This window comes from Mirounga leonina, unplaced genomic scaffold (genome assembly GCF_011800145.1).
Source record: "Mirounga leonina isolate KUSES-001 unplaced genomic scaffold, KU_Mleo_1.0 Mir_150, whole genome shotgun sequence".
In the NCBI taxonomy this organism is placed as follows: Eukaryota; Metazoa; Chordata; class Mammalia; order Carnivora; family Phocidae; genus Mirounga; species Mirounga leonina.
Genome location: NW_023270374.1, coordinates 20,016,495 through 20,035,170, shown reverse-complemented (window position 1 = coordinate 20,035,170; position 18,676 = coordinate 20,016,495). Strand labels below are relative to the sequence as shown.

The 18,676-nt window shown below is 47.9% G+C and overlaps 1 protein-coding gene and 1 pseudogene across 2 annotated transcripts; one reads left to right on the top strand and one right to left on the bottom strand.

Annotated features, from left to right (window-relative positions):
• Window positions 1-1,892: 1,892 nt before the first annotated feature.
• PRNP (prion protein) lies at window positions 1,893-18,323 on the top strand. 2 transcript variants are annotated; one of them, XM_035005902.1, is made up of 3 exons: window positions 1,893-1,994; window positions 4,421-4,518; window positions 15,930-18,323. In XM_035005902.1, exon 3 carries the CDS (start codon window positions 15,940-15,942, stop codon window positions 16,711-16,713), a length of 774 nt encoding a protein of 257 aa, XP_034861793.1. In that variant the 5' UTR covers window positions 1,893-1,994; window positions 4,421-4,518; window positions 15,930-15,939; the 3' UTR covers window positions 16,714-18,323. The 2 variants fall into 2 exon arrangements, with proteins under 2 accessions (XP_034861793.1, XP_034861794.1); XM_035005903.1 differs by lacking the exon at window positions 4,421-4,518 and having other exon boundaries at window positions 1,897-1,994.
• LOC118011601 lies at window positions 10,709-12,119 on the bottom strand (annotated as a pseudogene).
• Window positions 18,324-18,676: the final 353 nt, after the last annotated feature.

Below are 18,676 nucleotides of genomic sequence, written 5' to 3'. Positions count from 1 at the left end.
AGCCAAGTGCCCGCTGTGCCTGTCCACATCCCTGGCCTACCTACTCATCCATGGGCATAAGAAAATGGTGGTGGTTATAAACCACTAAGTTTTATGGGTAGTTGCTACATAGAAACAATAGCCAGATTAGGACATAAGGCAATCGCTTTGGGCTCCCTAATCCCTCCAAGAAATCGTCTGCCTTTGAGCCTCTTCCCGCTGGGAGAGCATTTGGCCAGTAGACACAGGATCCTTTTGAGGAAAAAAAATAAATAAGAATAATAATAATAAAAGCTGAGTTTTAGGGTCTTCTAACCAAGCTCTATAGAGTCCCTCCTGCGAGGGGGAGGCCAGCCCTTTCCTCCTTCTGATCCTGTCACCTACTCTTGGCTCCAGCCCAGCTTAAGACTCAGAGAGATGATTCACTGCCCCGCCCAGTTCACCTGGCAATAAGCCATCTCCAAGGAAAGAACTTAAGGCTCTAAAAGTACTGTCAACCTAATCATTATGCAAAACTGAACGTATAGAAAACAGCCACAGTATTGCTGCCTAACGTTCCTTTCTTTTTTTTTTTTAAAGATTTTATTTATTTATTTGAGAGAGAGAGAATGAGAGACAGAGAGCACGAGAGGGAAGAGGGCAGAGGGGGAAGCAGACCCCCCGCCGAGCAGGGAGCCCGACGCGGGACTCGACGCGGGACTCGATCCCGGGACTCCGGGATCATGACCTGAGCCAAAGGCAGTCGCTTAACCAACTGAGCCACCCAGGCGCCCCTAATGTTCCTTTCTAACTGGTCCAAATCCATTTGGTCTGTTACTGAATCACCCCATGGGATAGCCATCCATGTTTTCCAGACCTATCATTTCCCCTGACCAGCTGACCTTTCAAGTGCCCACCCACATTCGCATAAACATCACCCTGCATCGGTTTCACATCGCTATTCTCTGGCTTCTCCCCTTCCTGCCCACTGGTCCCCTCCCCCTTGAGTGATCCACCCTGGGATATAGCTATGTAATCCAAATCCCATTTCCAATGGGTGTCTGGATATTTTTAAACCTCTCTTCTTACAAGCTTAGCGGAGCCTCTTGCCCATAACAAGGGGACTAGATGTCCCATTTTTCCCAGGACAGTCTTGGTTTATGCCCACTTAATTCATACCAGTGCCCCTTTCACTTTAAAAGTGATCCAATTTGGGTAATAATTTAGACGATTCCCCAAACCCTAATTCCCATCCTTCTATCCCTTCATCCCTGGCCACCCTTTACGTGAAACAAACCTCTACCTCATTTCTTAGCAGGAATAATGAGCCAAAACACACCATTCTGTTTTAGACAAGGTACCTCAGGTAATGTGAGTGGACTTGTTAAATGGAGTACATTTCCTCATTTGGGAGGTCTACTCTAAATCATCTCTCCTGCATAAAATAAGGAGCAGAAACTGAGTCAATGAAAGAAAGGGTGGTGGCCAATGTCCTTCCTAGGCCTCCCATTTTAAGAATTTATGTGAAAATTCATTAATACTGGGCTCAATCCAAGGTAGCAAAAATCTTTTCCTCTTTAGAAATGTCTGGCTACCAGAGTTCCAAAAATTGCCTTCTCATTCCCTAACGTCTCCCGTTCTCCATTACGTAACGGGGGAGTGGAGGCTTCGGCCGAATTTCTTTTTAAAGATGATTTTTACAGTCAATGAGCAACGTCAGAGAGTGATGACACCGGGAGGCGGTATCAGCCGGTGCGAGTTCAAGCGAATCCCAACCCTTTTCACTGGCGACTCAGACGCCCGGGGGTGCGTGGCAGGTCTGCACCTTTTCCCGTAACCCCCCGCCGCCCGCCCGCGGGAGCACGGCAGCGCGCGAGAGCGCGTGGTCATTGGTCCGCGCGCCGACCTCGGCCCGCGAGCGCCGCCGCCTCCCTTCCCCGCCCCCGGCCCTCCTCCTGGGCGGTGCTTGTCGCCAGCCTCCGCGCCAGTCGCTGACAGCTCCGGCACCGCGAGCTTCTCCTCTCGGGAGAAGGCAGGTAAACAGCCCGGTGGCCTTTTCATTTCGCAGCGCAGGGCGCGGGCGGGGGTCCGGAGCCCTGGGGGGCGGCGGGCGCCGCGAAGCCCGACAACGCGAGCCGGGGGCCGACCTTGGCAGTGAGGGGAGGGGGCTTCCCTGCGGGCGCGTGGCGCGTCCGGCCTGCCCCAGGGTGCGCGTTGGTTTTCGGGTGACGCCGCTTGGTTTTGCTTTTCGGGTGACGCCACTTGGTTTTGTTTTTCGGGTTGGGATTGGGGGCGGTTGGCCGGGCCCCTGGGGAGGGGTGGCGGTGTGCCGCGAGGTCTGATCCTCCCCCACGCGGGTCCGCGGCCCGAGGGGCCGAAGGTCCGGGGAAGTGGGGGCGATCGCCCGGGGCGAACGCGCCTGGCTTCGGGGAGACGAGCCGGGGGGTCGCGGGGCTCCCAGCCGGCGGGCAGAGGCCGGGCACGCCCCGAGGGTGCGCGGAGTGGGGGTGGGGGAGCGGGCGCCCGCCCAGGGCCAAGGCCTCGGCGGGAGAGGAGTCCGGGATGCCTGGGGGCCAGCTCCTCCGGCGAACTCCTCCCGAGAGGCGGCCGCAGTGGTCTAGCCCTCCGCGGAGCGGCCCCCGAGCAGGCGGGCGTGGGCGGGGCCTCGGCCGGGTGGGGCCTCGGGGTGGCCGCGTTCTCCCTCTCGGGCCCGGGAGTGCCCGGCCTCCGGGGACAGATGTCGCCTGCCCCTGATCATGATTATCTAAGTGGCTGCGTATTTTTCTTTCACATAGAGCATCACGGTTTAATAAGCAGTTCCCCACATGCCGAGCATTTGAGATGTTTCCCTTTTCCTTGCGAAAAACTCCAGGTGGAACAGGATTAAAGATTTTTACAAATCAAATTACCAGAAAAAAATAGGAACAGGAAATTGAATAAAAAAGGTCAGATCTATGGAAAAATGAACAACTCTCTCAGACGTTATTAAGAAGGAAGAGGAAAATCACCGGTGAAAAGGAACAATTTCACCTACACAACCACCGAGGAGCTCTTAAAATGCAAAAGAACTAGCTGGAAAGGGAAAGAAAGCAGAGAGCTAGGATGTGATTTGTATCTTATTTGTATCTGACACAAATTTTTCATACTTGTAAAAGGACAATGTCAAGGGGCGCCTGGGTGGCTCAGTTGGTTAAGCGACTGCCTTCGGCTCAGGTCATGATCCTGGAGTTCCGGGATCGAGTCCCGCATTGGGCTCCCTGCTTGGCAGGGAGTCTGCTTCTCCCTCTGACCCTCTCCCCTCTCATGTGCTCTCTTCCTCATTCTCTCTCTCAAATAAATAAATAAAATCTTTAAAAAAAAAAAAAGGTCAATGTCAAGATTATAATAGGTACATGGTGAAATGATGAACCATTTGCAGAATAAAATGCAAATGAAAGCAAGTCTGTATTGTCGTTTCACATCTACTAAATGAACAAAAACGATCAAAGTAGTAGTAACAGCAACCCCTCTAAGGCAGTTGCCATGAAACTTGCATGTTCAGTTATCTGAGGATGTGGCGGGGTATTGGGGTTAGAAAGGTGGCTCTGCTACTGATTCTGTGACATCCGGACAGGTCACCTAATTTCCTAATCCTGCTCATGTCCACTCATAAAGTAGAGGAAGTGAAACCTACTTCCGAGTTTGTTGCCAAGATTAACTCTAGGTAAAACAGACCCTTGGTGTGTATACCTTTATTCTTTTCCTGTTCACACCCCACTAGGGATATTGTGAATTACTACACACTTTTTGTAAAACAATCTGGCAATGCATTAAGAAGTTCAAAGTGGTGACCCAGAAAACCCTACCCCTGGGGATTTACCTGCAGTGGAAGAAACAAGCAAACAAAAAAGCCATATGTGGGCACACATTGGTGCAGAATGATCTAAAATTAGAACCAACTGGGAAACAACCTGATTGTACAACAGCAGGGCAGTAGCTCAGAAAATCATGGCACAGTAACTGGTAGGAGCATTATGTAACCATCAAAAGTCATGATTTGGGAGCCTCTGATATATGGGGGAAACTGACAAAGTACAGTTTTCTAAACTGTTTCCTCAAGAGTGAGTGCATGTGTGGAAAATCTGAATTTTGGAAAAGCACCAAAAAATGGACATTTTAACAGAAGTGAGAGGTGATTTTCATGTTCTTTTTTGTTTACATTGCTTTTACTAAATGATGCAATTTTTTAAATAGGTCACATATCTCAATTTTTTAGATGATACGGACCCACAGTTTTCTCTGTGTCCTGTTTGCTGTTTTTTTTTATATGACCTCATTTTTTTTTCAAATATTGTCTCATTTTTTTCTTGAATAGATTTATTAGTGACTTAGTAATTTATATATTAGGTTTTTCTTTTAAGGAATCAGTTCTTAGATTTACTTATCAATTCTAGTTTTTTTCTTTTTTGTGGTTGGTTTTAAGGATTCCTGAGTATATTCGAAAACTGAGCCATTTCCACCACGCCGAGGCATTTGGTCTTCTCAGAGACACAACTCCAGCTCAGCTGAACCACGACAGATGTATGTACCCTGTGGAATCTCTGGTCTTCTGATGGTTGAAAAGTCTCCAACTGTCACAGAAAATAAGGCTCTGGAAAGGCTGTGATCACAGGCCCCTGCTCGGGAGGCCACTTGGGTCCATATATGTAATTCCTACCATTGCATCATCCTTGCAAAATCAGCTTGATTTTGCAGAGAAAGGGTCACAGCTTTCTCTACAATCAGGCTGAATTACATAAGGAAGCAGCCATTTAAAAAATAATATAATAAAACAATAATCACATAACGTTTCTGTACCAAATTAACGCCAAAGGTGACTGTCCACCAGCTGATGGAAGGTTTTATGAGGTGAAAGGTTTTCGAAGCTGTAGTTTTATCTTACCTGTTCTCTTCTGCCTTTGGGATCTTATTTCTTCTCCCAAGGCAATTGTATCAGCTGTGAACGGCTTTGTATTAAGCATTCACATTGCACCGTCATCTAACCCAGGGATGGTGCTGCATTTAAAATAATCCTAGAGTGAACACCGTGCTTGGCAGCGCTTATAGTCGGGAGCATTTTTTTTTTTCCCCTGCAATTTGTTAATCCTTTTTCTTCAGCTATGTTCTACTTATTACTGCTAAACTATCGTGTGATCACTTCAAGGGAAGTATGCTCTTCATGAGAAGCATTATAAATGTGGTTAAGTGTTGTGTTCCTAAGGACCTAGTTCTGAAGCCTGGTTAGGAGTGCAGTCCCCTGGGAAGCTTTTATGGATCCCTAGATCCCATTGCTGTTGGCCCAGGAGAGGCTCCAGCAACATTGCTTTTTAAAAAGTTCTTCAAGTCATTCTGATATAGACCAGGTTGGGGATCCTTGCCCTGTTCAATCCAGGCCTGGGCCTCAGGGTACCAGTGCAACCCCACATCCCAAAATGTTTTGCAAAATGTTGTATAGCTTGCATCAGATTCTTGAAGGGGCAGTATCCTCAAAAAGATTAAAATATGACAAGGTTCTACCTAACCCTGGAAAGACAGGGAATTTTCCTGGGGGCTCTGGGTGGTGGGAAAAGCTGGTGCCACTTCCCAATTTAACCAATTAAATTTCAAGTTATAACATGGTCTAAGTATTAGAAGTTCGGCCCTTGGCACGAGACCATTAAGCTAGTTCCTACCAGCTCTGTCGTATCCCCATGAATAAATGGGAATAGGATGAACAAGGTAATAATCTGTGGATCTTTCTGGTACCTTCTGTCAAGTTCCATTGCTCTGCCATTGTTCATGTGCCACGTGATCCTAATAATGCCTCGTGTAGCTTTCCAATGTATCCTGATAGCTGGCAGGCCAACATGGCCCTAGGTTTTCTTCCTGTTCAATGATTTTTTTCTCACTTCTTAATTTTGAGTATCATTTCATCATGTTCTTTAAAATCCCCTTTGAATTCTGATTGAAAGCGTGTCGATTTGATGGATTATTTGAAGATAAATTGGCATCTCTCAATATTGGTTTTCCCAACCAAAAACAGACTATATGGCTGGGGGGGGGTGGTGGTGTTGTTGTTTTCTTGTCTTCCTTTACGTCTCTCAGTAAAATTCTTTAGCTTTCCTCATAAAAGTCCTATTTATTTTTAGGTTAAATCCTAGATACTGTAAAAATTTTTTATTGCCATTATAGATGGAATGGCAATATGGAACATTATGGATGGAATGTTTCATCCATGCTAAATCTTCTCACTCATTACGATTAATTTGGGGACTTGCTGGTTTTTTACATATTGATTTAAAAAACTGCACCTAATGAGCTCACTTATTTATTCTAAGACATTTTGGGCCTATTTTCCAAATAGAAGATTGTAGTTGGCTGGAACTTCCATAACAATCTAAAAATCACAGCCACTACTTGCATTTTTGACTTGTTCATTACACGAATGGGACGCCTTTCCTTTTTCCATTAAGATAGGATATAGGCCATGTGTTTGTGGTGGCAATTCTTGATGGAAGGGGACTGCCTGCTAGTTCTATAGAAACTTTAACAGCTTAAACTTAAGAAATCAAAGTGGAGGTTGATTTTAATTGAAAACTTTTCAGTATCTGCAAAGAATCTTATTGTTCTGTCATCTTAACCTAGTAATAGATTTCCTGATTTTGAGCCATCCTCGCATTCCTAAAATAATCCTTATTGGTCACAGTGTATTCTTCTTTCACTAAACTGTTAAAATCAGTTTGGCGGTATTTTCTTTTGGATTTTGGCATCCGTTCTGGTGGAGGCCGGGTGACTAAGGGCATGAGCCCTGCACTTGAAATGCTGGGGTTTCAATCTCAGCCCTTGTCCCCTTGTCCCCTTGGCTATAGACACCGCTTCTCAGGGGAAGATGCCCTGACATTTATCTCTGCTGAGTTCCCGACTCTTAAAACAATTGCCTAAATTGATACTCCTACTTGAATGTCTCCTAGGTATAGCCAAGTTAACGCGTCCAAACCACAGCCCCCGGTTTTCTCTCCAAGCGGGGCCCTCCACCCGTCTCCCTCATTTCAGGAATTGGCATCACCCCCCAAGCTAAATATCTTACCCACCATCTGTGTCCCCAGCCACTACTAGTACACAATGCTAGAACCTTAGAGGACACTTAAATATTTGTTGAATGAATCAATATGTTCCATAATACTACATAGTAATATGTAATTTAAGACGACTTTTTCCACCATTTCTTTTATAGTTCTTGGTCAGTTCAAGTTTTCTATGTATTTAAAAACTGGCACATATTAGTTGTTCCATAAATACTTGTTGACTGCATTAATTCTAAAGTCAATATTTATAATTTATATATATATTTATTTATTTATTTGAGAGAGAGAGAATGAGAGACAGAGAGCAGGAGAGGGAGGAAGGTCAGAGGGAGAAGCAGACTCCCTGCTGAGCAGGGAGCCCGACACGGGACTTGATCCAGGGACTCCAGGATCATGACCTGAGCCGAAGGCAGTCGCTTAACCAACTGAGCCACCCAGGCGCCCCTATAATTTATATTTTAAAAGCAACCCATCCCACACGGATTTTTAATTCCTAAAACACATTTGCATTTGGAAGGAGGTTACCCTTTTAAAGCCTTCTCTTTCTAAGGTTATGTGGCCTTTCCCATTCCCCATGTGGAGCTATGTAGTGGGGTGTGTTTGTGTGCGAATTGCATTTTCAAGTCAGTTGATTTTATTTAGCAATTCCTCATTTTCCTGGGTTTTAAGTTCTACTTTCATCTCTTTTATTTCTTTATAACTACAATGCTTTATTTTGAAATTTTCTCTTTCTGTTTTCTTCCTTTGTTGAGTTGAATAATCATTTAATTTATTTTCATTCTTTCTGTTCAATTACACCACCCACACTCCTTTGATAGTCAGGTGGGTTCCTTTATTTCCACACCCTGCCTTCTTGGCATCATTCACCTCTCTTGTGGTTTTGGTTTGGTTATTTTTTTCTTTTTGACTAGACTGATAAGTGTAAGTGATATGTCATTTTTTTTTTTGGCCCCATTTTATCTGATTCTTAATGATTTTGAATATCTTTTCAAGCCCTTTTGGCTTTTCCTCTTCTATAAATTATCAGTTTTTGTATCTTTTGGCTCTTTTGTCTGTTTTTGTCTTATTACTATTTCTTACTGCTTTTAAGAATTCCTTGTAGGTTCTAGAAATGAATCCTCTGTTGGCCGTAAATACTACAAATATTTTTACCATTATGTCCTTCTCTTAATTTTGTCCATAGTGTCCTTCACAGCATTAAACAAGAATCCTTAACTTTCATGTCATAAAATTCTTACTTGCCTCTTGGTTTGTGCTCTTTGTTTTAAAAGCCCTCCGGCCACTCCTCCTCCAGGTCACACAGGCGTTCACCTGTAGTTTGTTCTTCTAACAATGTGCTTTTCCCTTTCTAAGTTAGGTCTGTATTCCACCTAGAGTGCACTCTTGCACGTGGTGTAGGGGATCCAGTTTTATGTTTCTTCGGTTTCCCGGAAGCATCTGCTCAACAGCCTTCCTCTCCCCATTGATTTGTGGTGGCTGCTTTATTGTATATCAAGTCCCTACTAAAGTATATATACAAGGGCTTATCTCTGAATGTGCCCTTCTGCTCTCCCTGGCTGGTTGTTCTGTTCCTAGACTTCGACTGTGTGGTCTTTATTGCTCTGGCTTTGTAGTAGGATTTAAGGTCTGATCCAGTAGATTCCCTTCTCTTTTCTGTTCCTTTTTAAAGTTGAGTTTGCTATTCATGGACATTCCTTTCACCTTGTAAGTTTATTGAACTCCTCAGAAAGCCCAGGTGGACTTTGGATTGGCATTTTATTGAAATGACAGGTTCATTGGGGGGGGGAGGTAATTAACAGACATCTTTCTAATACTAAGTCATCCCAGTCAAAGCCATGGAGTACCTTTCCGTTTTTACAGATAATCTACAGTGGTCTTTACTGGAGTTATTTTTGTTCAAGTCTTATTTTTTTCTCAGTTAAGTCAAGTCCTAGATATTTTACAGTTTGGTTTGCTATTGTGATTATCTTCTTTCTATTTTTTTTTTAAAGATTTTATTATTTATTTTACAGAGAGAGAGAACAAGCAGGGGGAGCAGCAGAGGGAGAGGGAGAAGCAGACTCCCCGCTGAGCAGGGAGCCCAATGCAGGGCTCGATCCCAGGAACCTGGGATCATGACCTGACCCAAAGGCAGACGCTTAACCGACTGAGCCACCCAGGATTATCTTCTTTCTTACGTTTTTTTCCTAAGTTGATTATTGCTGGTGTAGAGAAATGCTGTTGATTTTTTTAGGCCAGTCTCATATCCCACAGCCTTGCTGAACTCTAGTACTGGGTCTCTTGTCATCTCTGACCAATCTGCTGGGTTTTCTGTGTATGATCACTTTAATTGCAAGTAATGACGGCTAGCTCTTTCCTTGCAGTTCTTGCCCCGGTTATTTCTTTGTCTCTGCCTATGACATTGGACAGGACCTCCAGTCCTGTGACGATGGACATCCTTGTCTTATTTCTGATCTTAAAGGACATGCATTCAGAGGTTATCCACCAAGTCTGTTTGCTGGTTTTGTTATATAACCTTTATCAAGTTAGGGGAGTCTCCTCCTATTCCTAGTCTGCTAAGAGTATTTTTTTTTTTTTTTTTAGTGTTAAATAGGTATTGACCTCTGTCAAATACTTAATGTCTTCTTTGTTTGTTTTGTTTTTCACTATTTGTTTTTTTATTTATGTCATGCTGGGTGTGGGAGCCTGAAATCTGGAGGTGATGGGTCTTCCCCTTCTCACGCCCTTGACAAGCACAGCTGAGATTGGTCCCTGAAACCTCTGAACTGGGGCCATTTGGACAGGGCCAGAGCCTGTATCCCTGTCTCCCGCCAGATGGGCCCTCCTCACAGGCCAGGGAGGGAGGGCTCCCGGACACCCACTCAGGGCCTGACTCAAGTACTATAGTTTTCACTGGGCCACCTGTGCCCCTCACTGGTCCCAAAGCCCCTACCCGGCCAAGGTCTGGAGGTGGTAGGGGGGAACAGTGGCCCCTGGGGGCTAATAAAGCCATTTAACTTGACTGTGGCTTTGGCTGGGCCCAGCATTTGAGGGGATGGGGGCCAAGGTGTGTCTCAAGGTAAGATGCTGGGGAAGCTTTTTAGATAGGCCTCAGCGTCCACATCTGTGAGATAGGAGGACTTCTCTGCCCACAGTAGACACAGTGTCTACGTAGTGCAGGAAGGAGATGCATCCAGGGGCTCGACTAGAGGGGAGGAAGCCCAGGGCCCCTGCCTACTCCCTGGAGCTCAGGGCCCACTCTTGGGACCCTGTTGCTTCCTCTGTTGCCTGCCCAACTGGCAGAAGTGCGGCCAATTGGGGTTGAGGCCAAAGGCCTGCAATCTCTGGTGACTAAACTCACATCTATCAGGTGTCACCTTGGGGCCCAGGAGATATGCCTCCTTGCCCCTCCTCCGCCTCTGGGGGGGGGACTGGCTTCTGGGTGGGTGACACAGGGCCCGCCCCTTCCTGTGTTGGGGCTGCTTCCTGCTGGCCCCATCAGGTGCCCGCAGCACCCCCTGTGGGCTGGCTTTGTCTCTCTGTGGCTTCCCCGTGGCTTCCGTGATCCATCTCCTCTGGGCAAAGTGACTTGAAGATCTGCCTCTTTTTCCAAGAGTTCTGGGCCTTCCAGCTCTACAGCCCCTGGTCCTGCAGAGGCCCCGGCTCTGACCTGTACAAGCAGGTTCTCTTCAGGGAGCACCACTCCCCTCCTCCAGCTCTGGGTTGTCCCAGTACTCCTCCAGGTGGGCCAGTTCTCTCGGGGTGTCAGGGCTGTGAATGTCCTTCTGCCCCTTCAGCCACTCCAGCGAGTTGGCATCCCCCCAGGGCTTCTCCCCACCGGCGGTAGCGTGCTTCTGCAGCAAGCTGAGAGCCACCTGCCCGGCACTGTCCTCGCCCTCGCCGCCCTCCACCCTCCCGCAATGCCCGGAAGCTTTCCTTGAGCTGTTTCTGTGCTTCTACATAACTTTTCGACGAGATCTGCTGGAATCTCTGATTGGAGGTCTCCACGTCTGAGTTTGCCTTCTTTCTCCAAGATAACCTTCCTTCCACAGCCCTTCAGGGATGGAGCCGCATCTTCTTCTGCTTCCCTTTGGCCGCCGGCGCTTCCTCGCTCTCCGAGGACGGTGCTGTTCTCTGATAGAAGGTGGCATCTTTCTGATAAATGTGGGGATCCTTCTTCTTCAATGAGGAGAGAGTCCTGCAGAAATCACGCTCCCTCTGGGGGTCAAATTCCACGTGCTCATCACTGTAGAGTCAGACTTAGAGCTGGAGGCACCACCGGGGTCCAGGTCCCGGGCCCTGGAGCGATCTGGAAGCTGCTGCAGCTCCTGGTGCCTCTGGTAGTGGCCGTACCGAGTGGCCGAGGCCACGTTGACCCGAAGGGGCGATGACCCACACGGTTTGGCCTGGTGGCTCTGCCCTTCATGTCTCGAAATGTACCAAAGGATCGGGCCACAAGCCGACCACTGACAGGGAGTATCTTCCAGGAATTCAGAAACCCCGTCTCCATCCCCAGCAATTTCACTCGCCAGCACTGCAATCCTAGGTATGTCACTTGATGTCTGTGAATCTTGGTAGCCCAATTCGCAGAGTGACAGGTTTGCATTCGCTGACACCAGATATTCTTCATTTCATCACAAGCAGGAAGAGATTCTCCAAGGTCTCCTGTAAGTTTTGAGTCCCTCTTATGTTTAGAAATGCGTCTCTACTTCAAAATGTAGCTGCTATGTTGAATACTTTTCATAACTCAGTATTGCTTTTGTTGTTCTCAAGTGATTCTAAAATGATCTTGTCCTCATGTATTCTGTCGTTAGCCAACTTTATCCAATACTCAGCCTTAATGGAGTCCCGAACAGCAACGCGTGCCCACGGCTCTGAGGCCCTCTTGCCTCTTGGTCTCTCTTGTCTCACATACATAGCTTGAGAGGGAGGAGTGAGAACCGAGCCCTTCCTTTGTCTCCCTCCAGGCCTCCTCCACTGTTCTGTGTCCGTCCATGCACCTGCCCAGTTCCGAAACCCTGACTCTTCCAGGCTCTCACCCTCCACATCAAACACCAAGCCCTCCAGAAGCTACCTTCCAATCAGACCATCCATGACCATCCTTCCCTGACAAGGCCACCATCTCTAGCTCAGTCCCTGCAGGAGCCTTGAGACTAGTTTCCCTGCACTCGCACGCATGCGTGCACGCACACACAGGCCCCAGTCCATCCTCCACAACCTTCTTTCTCAAAGAGAACCCAGAGCTCTTCACTGGCTCCCTAGTACTTTCGGGATCAAGTCCAGATGACTTAACATGTCCTATCATTAAGCTACATATAGTAACCCACGGGGACACTCTTGAGAATGAAAAGGGCACTATTAATATTAGCACCAGGTACAGCAGGTGTAAACTGTCCCAGGGAAGACGGGATGTCTGCACCCCTTGCTGGTGAGGCCCTTTACTGCCTGGCCCCGTCTGCCTCTCCACCACACATGCAGGCTCCTCTCCCGTGAAGCCCCCTGTGGTCCTTCCCCCCCCCCCCGCCCCCCCCCCCCCCCGCAGTGTTCTCTCTCACTGCCTGTCTCCACTCCGAATGCCCTGTGGCCCCTTCCACCTCGTGCACCCGGCTTCCCGAGGAACGAGGCCCTCTCTGTGCCTCCCTTCCTAGGTGGTCTGATCATCTGCCCACATGTCTCCACAGCTTACAGAGCTGTGACTCTTACAGCCTCGGACCAGGCATGTTCAAAGCCAACCTCCGCGTTCCTCGCCTTGCAACAGCGTCTCCCTCCTGCCCCGACCGTGTCAGCAATCCTCACTGGTGGCGGATGGCACATGAACTCAGCGTTCCTATAACTGGACTGTGCATGTTGGACAGCGGGCCAGTGCAGGGAAGAGGGTTTTGAAAATTCATACATATGGTTCACTTTTGTAACAGGTTAATTTTTAGTTTGGTTATGATGCTTTATTACAGATGTTTCCACACTCATCCATTCATTCCACATTTATCGCGTCGGGCTATGAGCCAGGTACTCCATTTAGGCACTAGGGCCACTGCTGTGAACAAAGCGAAACTCCCACCCTGGGGGAGCCCACACTCCCGCGGAGAAGGCGAACAGTAAGCAAACAGTAAATCGTAGATGTCAGGTAGGCATCCCCACTCTGGAGAAAAGCAGGAGAGGGGGATAGGATGCGGGCTGCTGACTTCGGTAGAGTGGCTCGGGCAGCCCCACGGGGGTGGCATCAGAGCAGACTGGAGCCATACGAGTAACCGAGTAACCGGAGGGGGAGCCTTCCAGGCCCCAGGAGCAGCAAGTGCAAAGGCCCTGAGATGAGAAAGTGCTTATCAAGTGTGAGGAGCAGGAGGCCAGAGAGAGGTGGGCAGCTGGAGGCAGTCACGTGCGGCACGGTCATGACTTGGGGTCTTACCCTGAGCTTGAACGTGTGGGCCGCTTGGTGGGGGAAGGGAAGAGGCATGGTGTGACCTACATAAAAAAAAATGGTTGTCTGAGCTTCTGGGCTGCTGAGTAGAGAACACGCAGTGGGGGCGGGAGAAAAGCAGGGAGGCTGGTTGGAGGCTGTTGAAAGACCCCCATGAGAAGCAACAGACGCTTCACCCAGGATAGTAAGTAATGTTGGGAAATGTGAGTAGTTTCGGGATTTAGGATTTATTTTCTTTTTTTAAGATTTTATTTATTTGAGAGAAAGAGCACATGAGAGGGGGGAGGGTCAGAGGGAGAAGCAGACTCCCCACCGAGCAGGGAGCCCGATGCAGGACTTGATCCAGGGACTCCAGGATCATGACCTGAGCCGAAGGCAGTCGCTTAACCGACTGAGCCACCCAGGCACCCTAGGATTTATTTTCAAGGTAGAGCCGATAACATTTGCTGGGAGATTCACTGTGTGCTGTGAAAAAGAGGAAATTCAAGAGTAACTCTGGAGTGGGGGTCAGGGGGGTGGGTGCCTGGCTGGCTCAGTCGGTGGAGCATGCGACTCTTGATCTCGGGGTTGTAAGTTGGAGCCCCACATTGGCATGGAGTTTACTTTAAATAAATAAATACATAAATAAAATCTTAAAAAGAAAAAAAAAGAATTCCAGGGTATTGGCTGGGTTTGGCTGATTGGGGTGAATGAAGTCGTTGTTGACATGAAACCCCATTAGATTGGGAGCTGTTGACTGGGGTGGCGCTCCCCTAGTCCGGTTCCCTACGGTGTGTGAGTGAAGGCGTGGGCAGCAAGGAGGCTGAGAGCTAGAGCCCGTGAGCACTGGGGAGTACAGCAGGGAGAGGCCCGCAGGAGACCAGTACCAGGGGCTCAAGAGGCGAGGATAAGGCCAGGTGGCACACCCTGCCCCTCCCACCCGACCCAGAAGAGCCTCCAGAAGGCCTGATTGATTGGCATGAGCTGAGCAGTTGAACCTGCTTTCGTAACTTTCAAATATATTTTTATTTACCTGTGGCCACCAAGATTTTTCAATAAGGATAGAAGCATAAATGGAAGGTGAATCATTTACTTATTTCATTATTCTCCTCCCTCTGAATGTCTGTGCGTCTTTGATCTCTGCCCTTAGAACTGAGCATCTTTCATCTGAAAGATTTTTTTCATTTTATAAGTGTACATTCTGCAAAGGGTCATAAATTATTATCCAGGGCAACTTAGTTTGGTTGTGGATTCCTGAACTGTGCCAGCCCTTTTCTGTAAGATGTGTTTCTTTGGTACCAAATGTTAGGAGAAAATAAGTCCCTCATAAGCCATTAAGTGCTGAACTAAAACTCATTCAGTGACTTGTGAACCCAGGCATTTTTTTTTTTTTCAAAGACTTTATTTATTTGACAGAGAGAGACGCAGTGAGAGAGGGAACACAAGCAGGGGGAGTGGGAGAGGGAGAAGCAGGCTTCCCACGATCAGGGAGCCCGATGCGGGGCTCGATCCCAGGACCCTGGGATCATGACCTGAGCCGAAGGCAGATGCTCAATGACTGAGCCACCCAGGCGCCCCAAACCCAGGCATTTTTATCCTGCTTCGAGCGGCTCTTTTTATAGATGATGAATTTACAAGAGGGCTTTCAAAATCCTGCGTGTTTCCTGTTTCCAAAAAGTACCGTATTGAGAAGTACTTTGAGGAAATTCTTGCAGGCATTTATCTGTTCAGAGGGCATTAATTCCTTCACCAAACAAGTCACTGTTGTGTGTCTGCCAGGCAGCGCCCTGGCCCCTGAGGAGAGAGCAACAGACAAGACGCCCTCCCTGCTAGTGCCCGTTCCCACAGACGAAAGAAGACACAAGCCAGTGATTTTCAAAGTTAATTCCTGCAAAGCTCAGGTGGGGGGCTTCCCAACTTCCAAGACTTCCATAAGGGCCACCCCAAGTTCTCAGAAGGTTCCAGAAGGGGCTACAACAGGATCCTCGTAGCAGTCCACACAACAGCCAGGGACTTGTCTCCACTCCCAGCCCCCACAAGTGGCTGCTCGGGGACAAGGGAATGAGACCCATATTGGTGGATAAAGGGTTCCCTTTGGTGTAGAGGCCCCAGACCCCACAGGAGCCAGGGTCCCCCCCAGGACATTCCCGGTTACAATAATCACTGCCCTAAAGATGCTCAAAGCTATGGCAGGCCCACCAGATGTTTCTAGTTTCACCCAGCCCGGATGCAGTTTATCAATCAAGTTATTTTTACCATAAGCAACGTTGTTGACATTCCATCTCTATCAGGTTTCCAGGAAATAGAGCCAGAAATGATAATTAAGGTCAAATTTGTCCTTAGAGAAGGAAAAAGAGTTGTGTTAATGCTTTATTTGAAATCACTTCTGTCGTAAGCGCTGCAAAGGAGAAGTAGGAGTGGGGAGCCTTTGTGACCGACGTGCAGATGCCCTTGCTGTGCGTTCATTCATTATGCAGCAAATGTAGGACACTGACACCCTTCTCGTTTTGCAGCTAAGCCATCATGGTGAAAAGCCACATCGGCGGCTGGATCCTGGTTCTCTTTGTGGCCACATGGAGTGACGTGGGCCTCTGCAAGAAGCGGCCGAAGCCTGGAGGAGGCTGGAACACCGGGGGAAGCCGATACCCAGGGCAGGGCAGTCCTGGAGGCAACCGCTACCCACCCCAGGGCGGAGGCGGCTGGGGTCAGCCCCACGGTGGTGGCTGGGGACAGCCCCACGGTGGCGGCTGGGGTCAGCCCCACGGTGGCGGCTGGGGACAGCCTCACGGTGGTGGCGGCTGGGGTCAAGGTGGTGGCAGCCACAGTCAGTGGGGCAAGCCCAATAAGCCCAAAACCAACATGAAGCACATGGCGGGAGCCGCGGCAGCCGGGGCGGTGGTGGGGGGCCTGGGTGGCTACATGCTGGGGAGTGCCATGAGCAGGCCCCTCATTCATTTCGGCAACGACTACGAGGACCGTTACTATCGTGAGAACATGTACCGCTACCCCAACCAAGTGTACTACAAGCCGGTGGATCAGTACAGCAGCCAGAACAACTTCGTGCACGACTGCGTCAACATCACGGTCAAGCAGCACACAGTGACCACCACCACCAAGGGGGAGAACTTCACGGAGACCGACATGAAGATCATGGAGCGCGTAGTGGAGCAGATGTGCGTCAGCCAGTACCAGAGAGAGTCCGAGGCTTACTACCAAAGAGGGGCGAGTGCCATCCTCTTCTCCCCGCCGCCTGTGATCCTCCTCATCTCGCTGCTCATTCTCCTGATAGTGGGATGAAGAGAATGAGCATCCCGTCCTCTCCAGCGTCTTCATCTTTTACAGGTTGGGGGAGGGGGTGTCTACCTACAGCCCTTTAGTGGTGGTGTCTCATCCCTGCTTCTCTCTTTATCACCCATAGGCTAATACCCTTGGCCCCGATAGCCCTGGGAAATGTGGAGCAGACCCAGGATGCTATTTATTAGAGCCCCCGTGTGATTGAATCTTTCAGGGGCCCATGCTAGCGCTGGGCTGGGAATAACAGCAGTTGACCTAGGGCTTACTTTTATTTTATTTTATTTTATTTTTTGTCTAGTGCAGCAGGTTGAGGCCAAAACAATTCTCAAAACAGTCTTCAAATACCTTTGCCTGAAAACCTCTGGCTCCTTCCCCAGCTAGAGCTCAGTACACTAATACCCCATCTTAACTGTGATTTCATAGCAACTTGGGGAAATTTTTCTCATCCGTTCTAAAAGAATCCGATCGCATTTTCCTGTGCAAAGAGCATTTCTGCCAAATTTAAAAGGAGGCCACATGATACTCATTCAAAAAGCGAAACTAGAAATCCTTCGCTCTTGGACCCCGGGTCAGCCCACCAGAGAGCAGAGAACTGGGACGATGGTTTGCATTCTGTGGTGTGGGCCACACAGCAGCCAGAACATCAAGCGTAAATAGTCATGCGACACTAGACCTCGGCAGAGGATGTTTTCACAGGGAATGAACATAACCAACAGTGCGAAAATGCTAAAAAAAATCCCACACTTGGGAGTGGTGCCCTTCGAGGCAAGCTCCCATTTGGGACATGTAAAGCACCTGCATGTGCCATTCCTTTCTTTCATAATCTAAACTCTAGATAATTAAGGCAGTAAAAAATTGAACTGCCTTCCGGGCACTGAGAGCAAATCTTTGTTCATTTATCTGTAAACCAGAATGATTTTGACACAGGAAGGTGCAGCTGTTAAAATAACCAACATCCTAGAGGATTGCGTAATGGAGAAAATGATTAGTAGACAAAGAAAAATGATTGCATTTCTTCATTGCTGTCTCATAATTGTCAAAAACCAGAATTATGTCAAGTCCTAGTTTCTATAATCGGTTTTTGAATCAAAGAATGGAAGGCCATCCAAAAAAATATCTTAGGTCGGACATGACAGAAATATCCATTCAGGGTGGAAAAAAGGAATTCTGTTAACTGTTATTTAAGTAAGGTGAAATTATTGTCTGGATTGTTCAATATTGTCACCTAGCAGATAAATTAGCATTCTGCAATGTTCCTGGCTTGCACTGTGCGGGTATTTGATGTAAAAAAAAAAAAAAAAAGAGTTGTTATATATATATATTGTGTATGACAGACTTAGAAATTTTGGTTAAAGGAGTTAACATCGGATATATCTAATGCACAACAGGTTTTGTAAGGTACTAAATACTTAATATGTAGAAAACCCTTTTGCGTGGTCCTCAGGCTTACATGTGCACTGAATAGTTTTGTATGATAGATCCATCGTGGTCTTCGAAATATGCATGTACTTTATATTTTCTATATTTGTAACTTTGCATGTACTTGTATAAAAAAAATGTATACATGTTCGAAATCTTGACTAGAATTAAACAGAAGCTAAGTGAGTGTGTCCCGTGGTGTTTGCAGTGACATTCACCACTGCGCCCTGTGTTGGCAAGGCCAGGGTGGGGGTGATGCGAGCAAGGCGCCACTCGAGGTCCCCGAGCTCCTGCGGCGGCCCGTGTCCTGTGCACCTGCTCCCAGTCCTGCCTTCAGCATACTCCCAGTCACACGCCAGCTCCTCCCTGCTGCCTTTTCATTTTTTCCACAAATAAATGTGCTAGAAACTGGGTAAATGGCAGAGGCACTTGACTGCAGCAAAGGAAGACAGTCCTTGTGCCCTGGAAGCTTTTTTTCTGCCCTAGACTTTGAAATAGAGGATTTTCTTGACTAAATTGAAACCTACCAAGCACTCAAGTACCAACT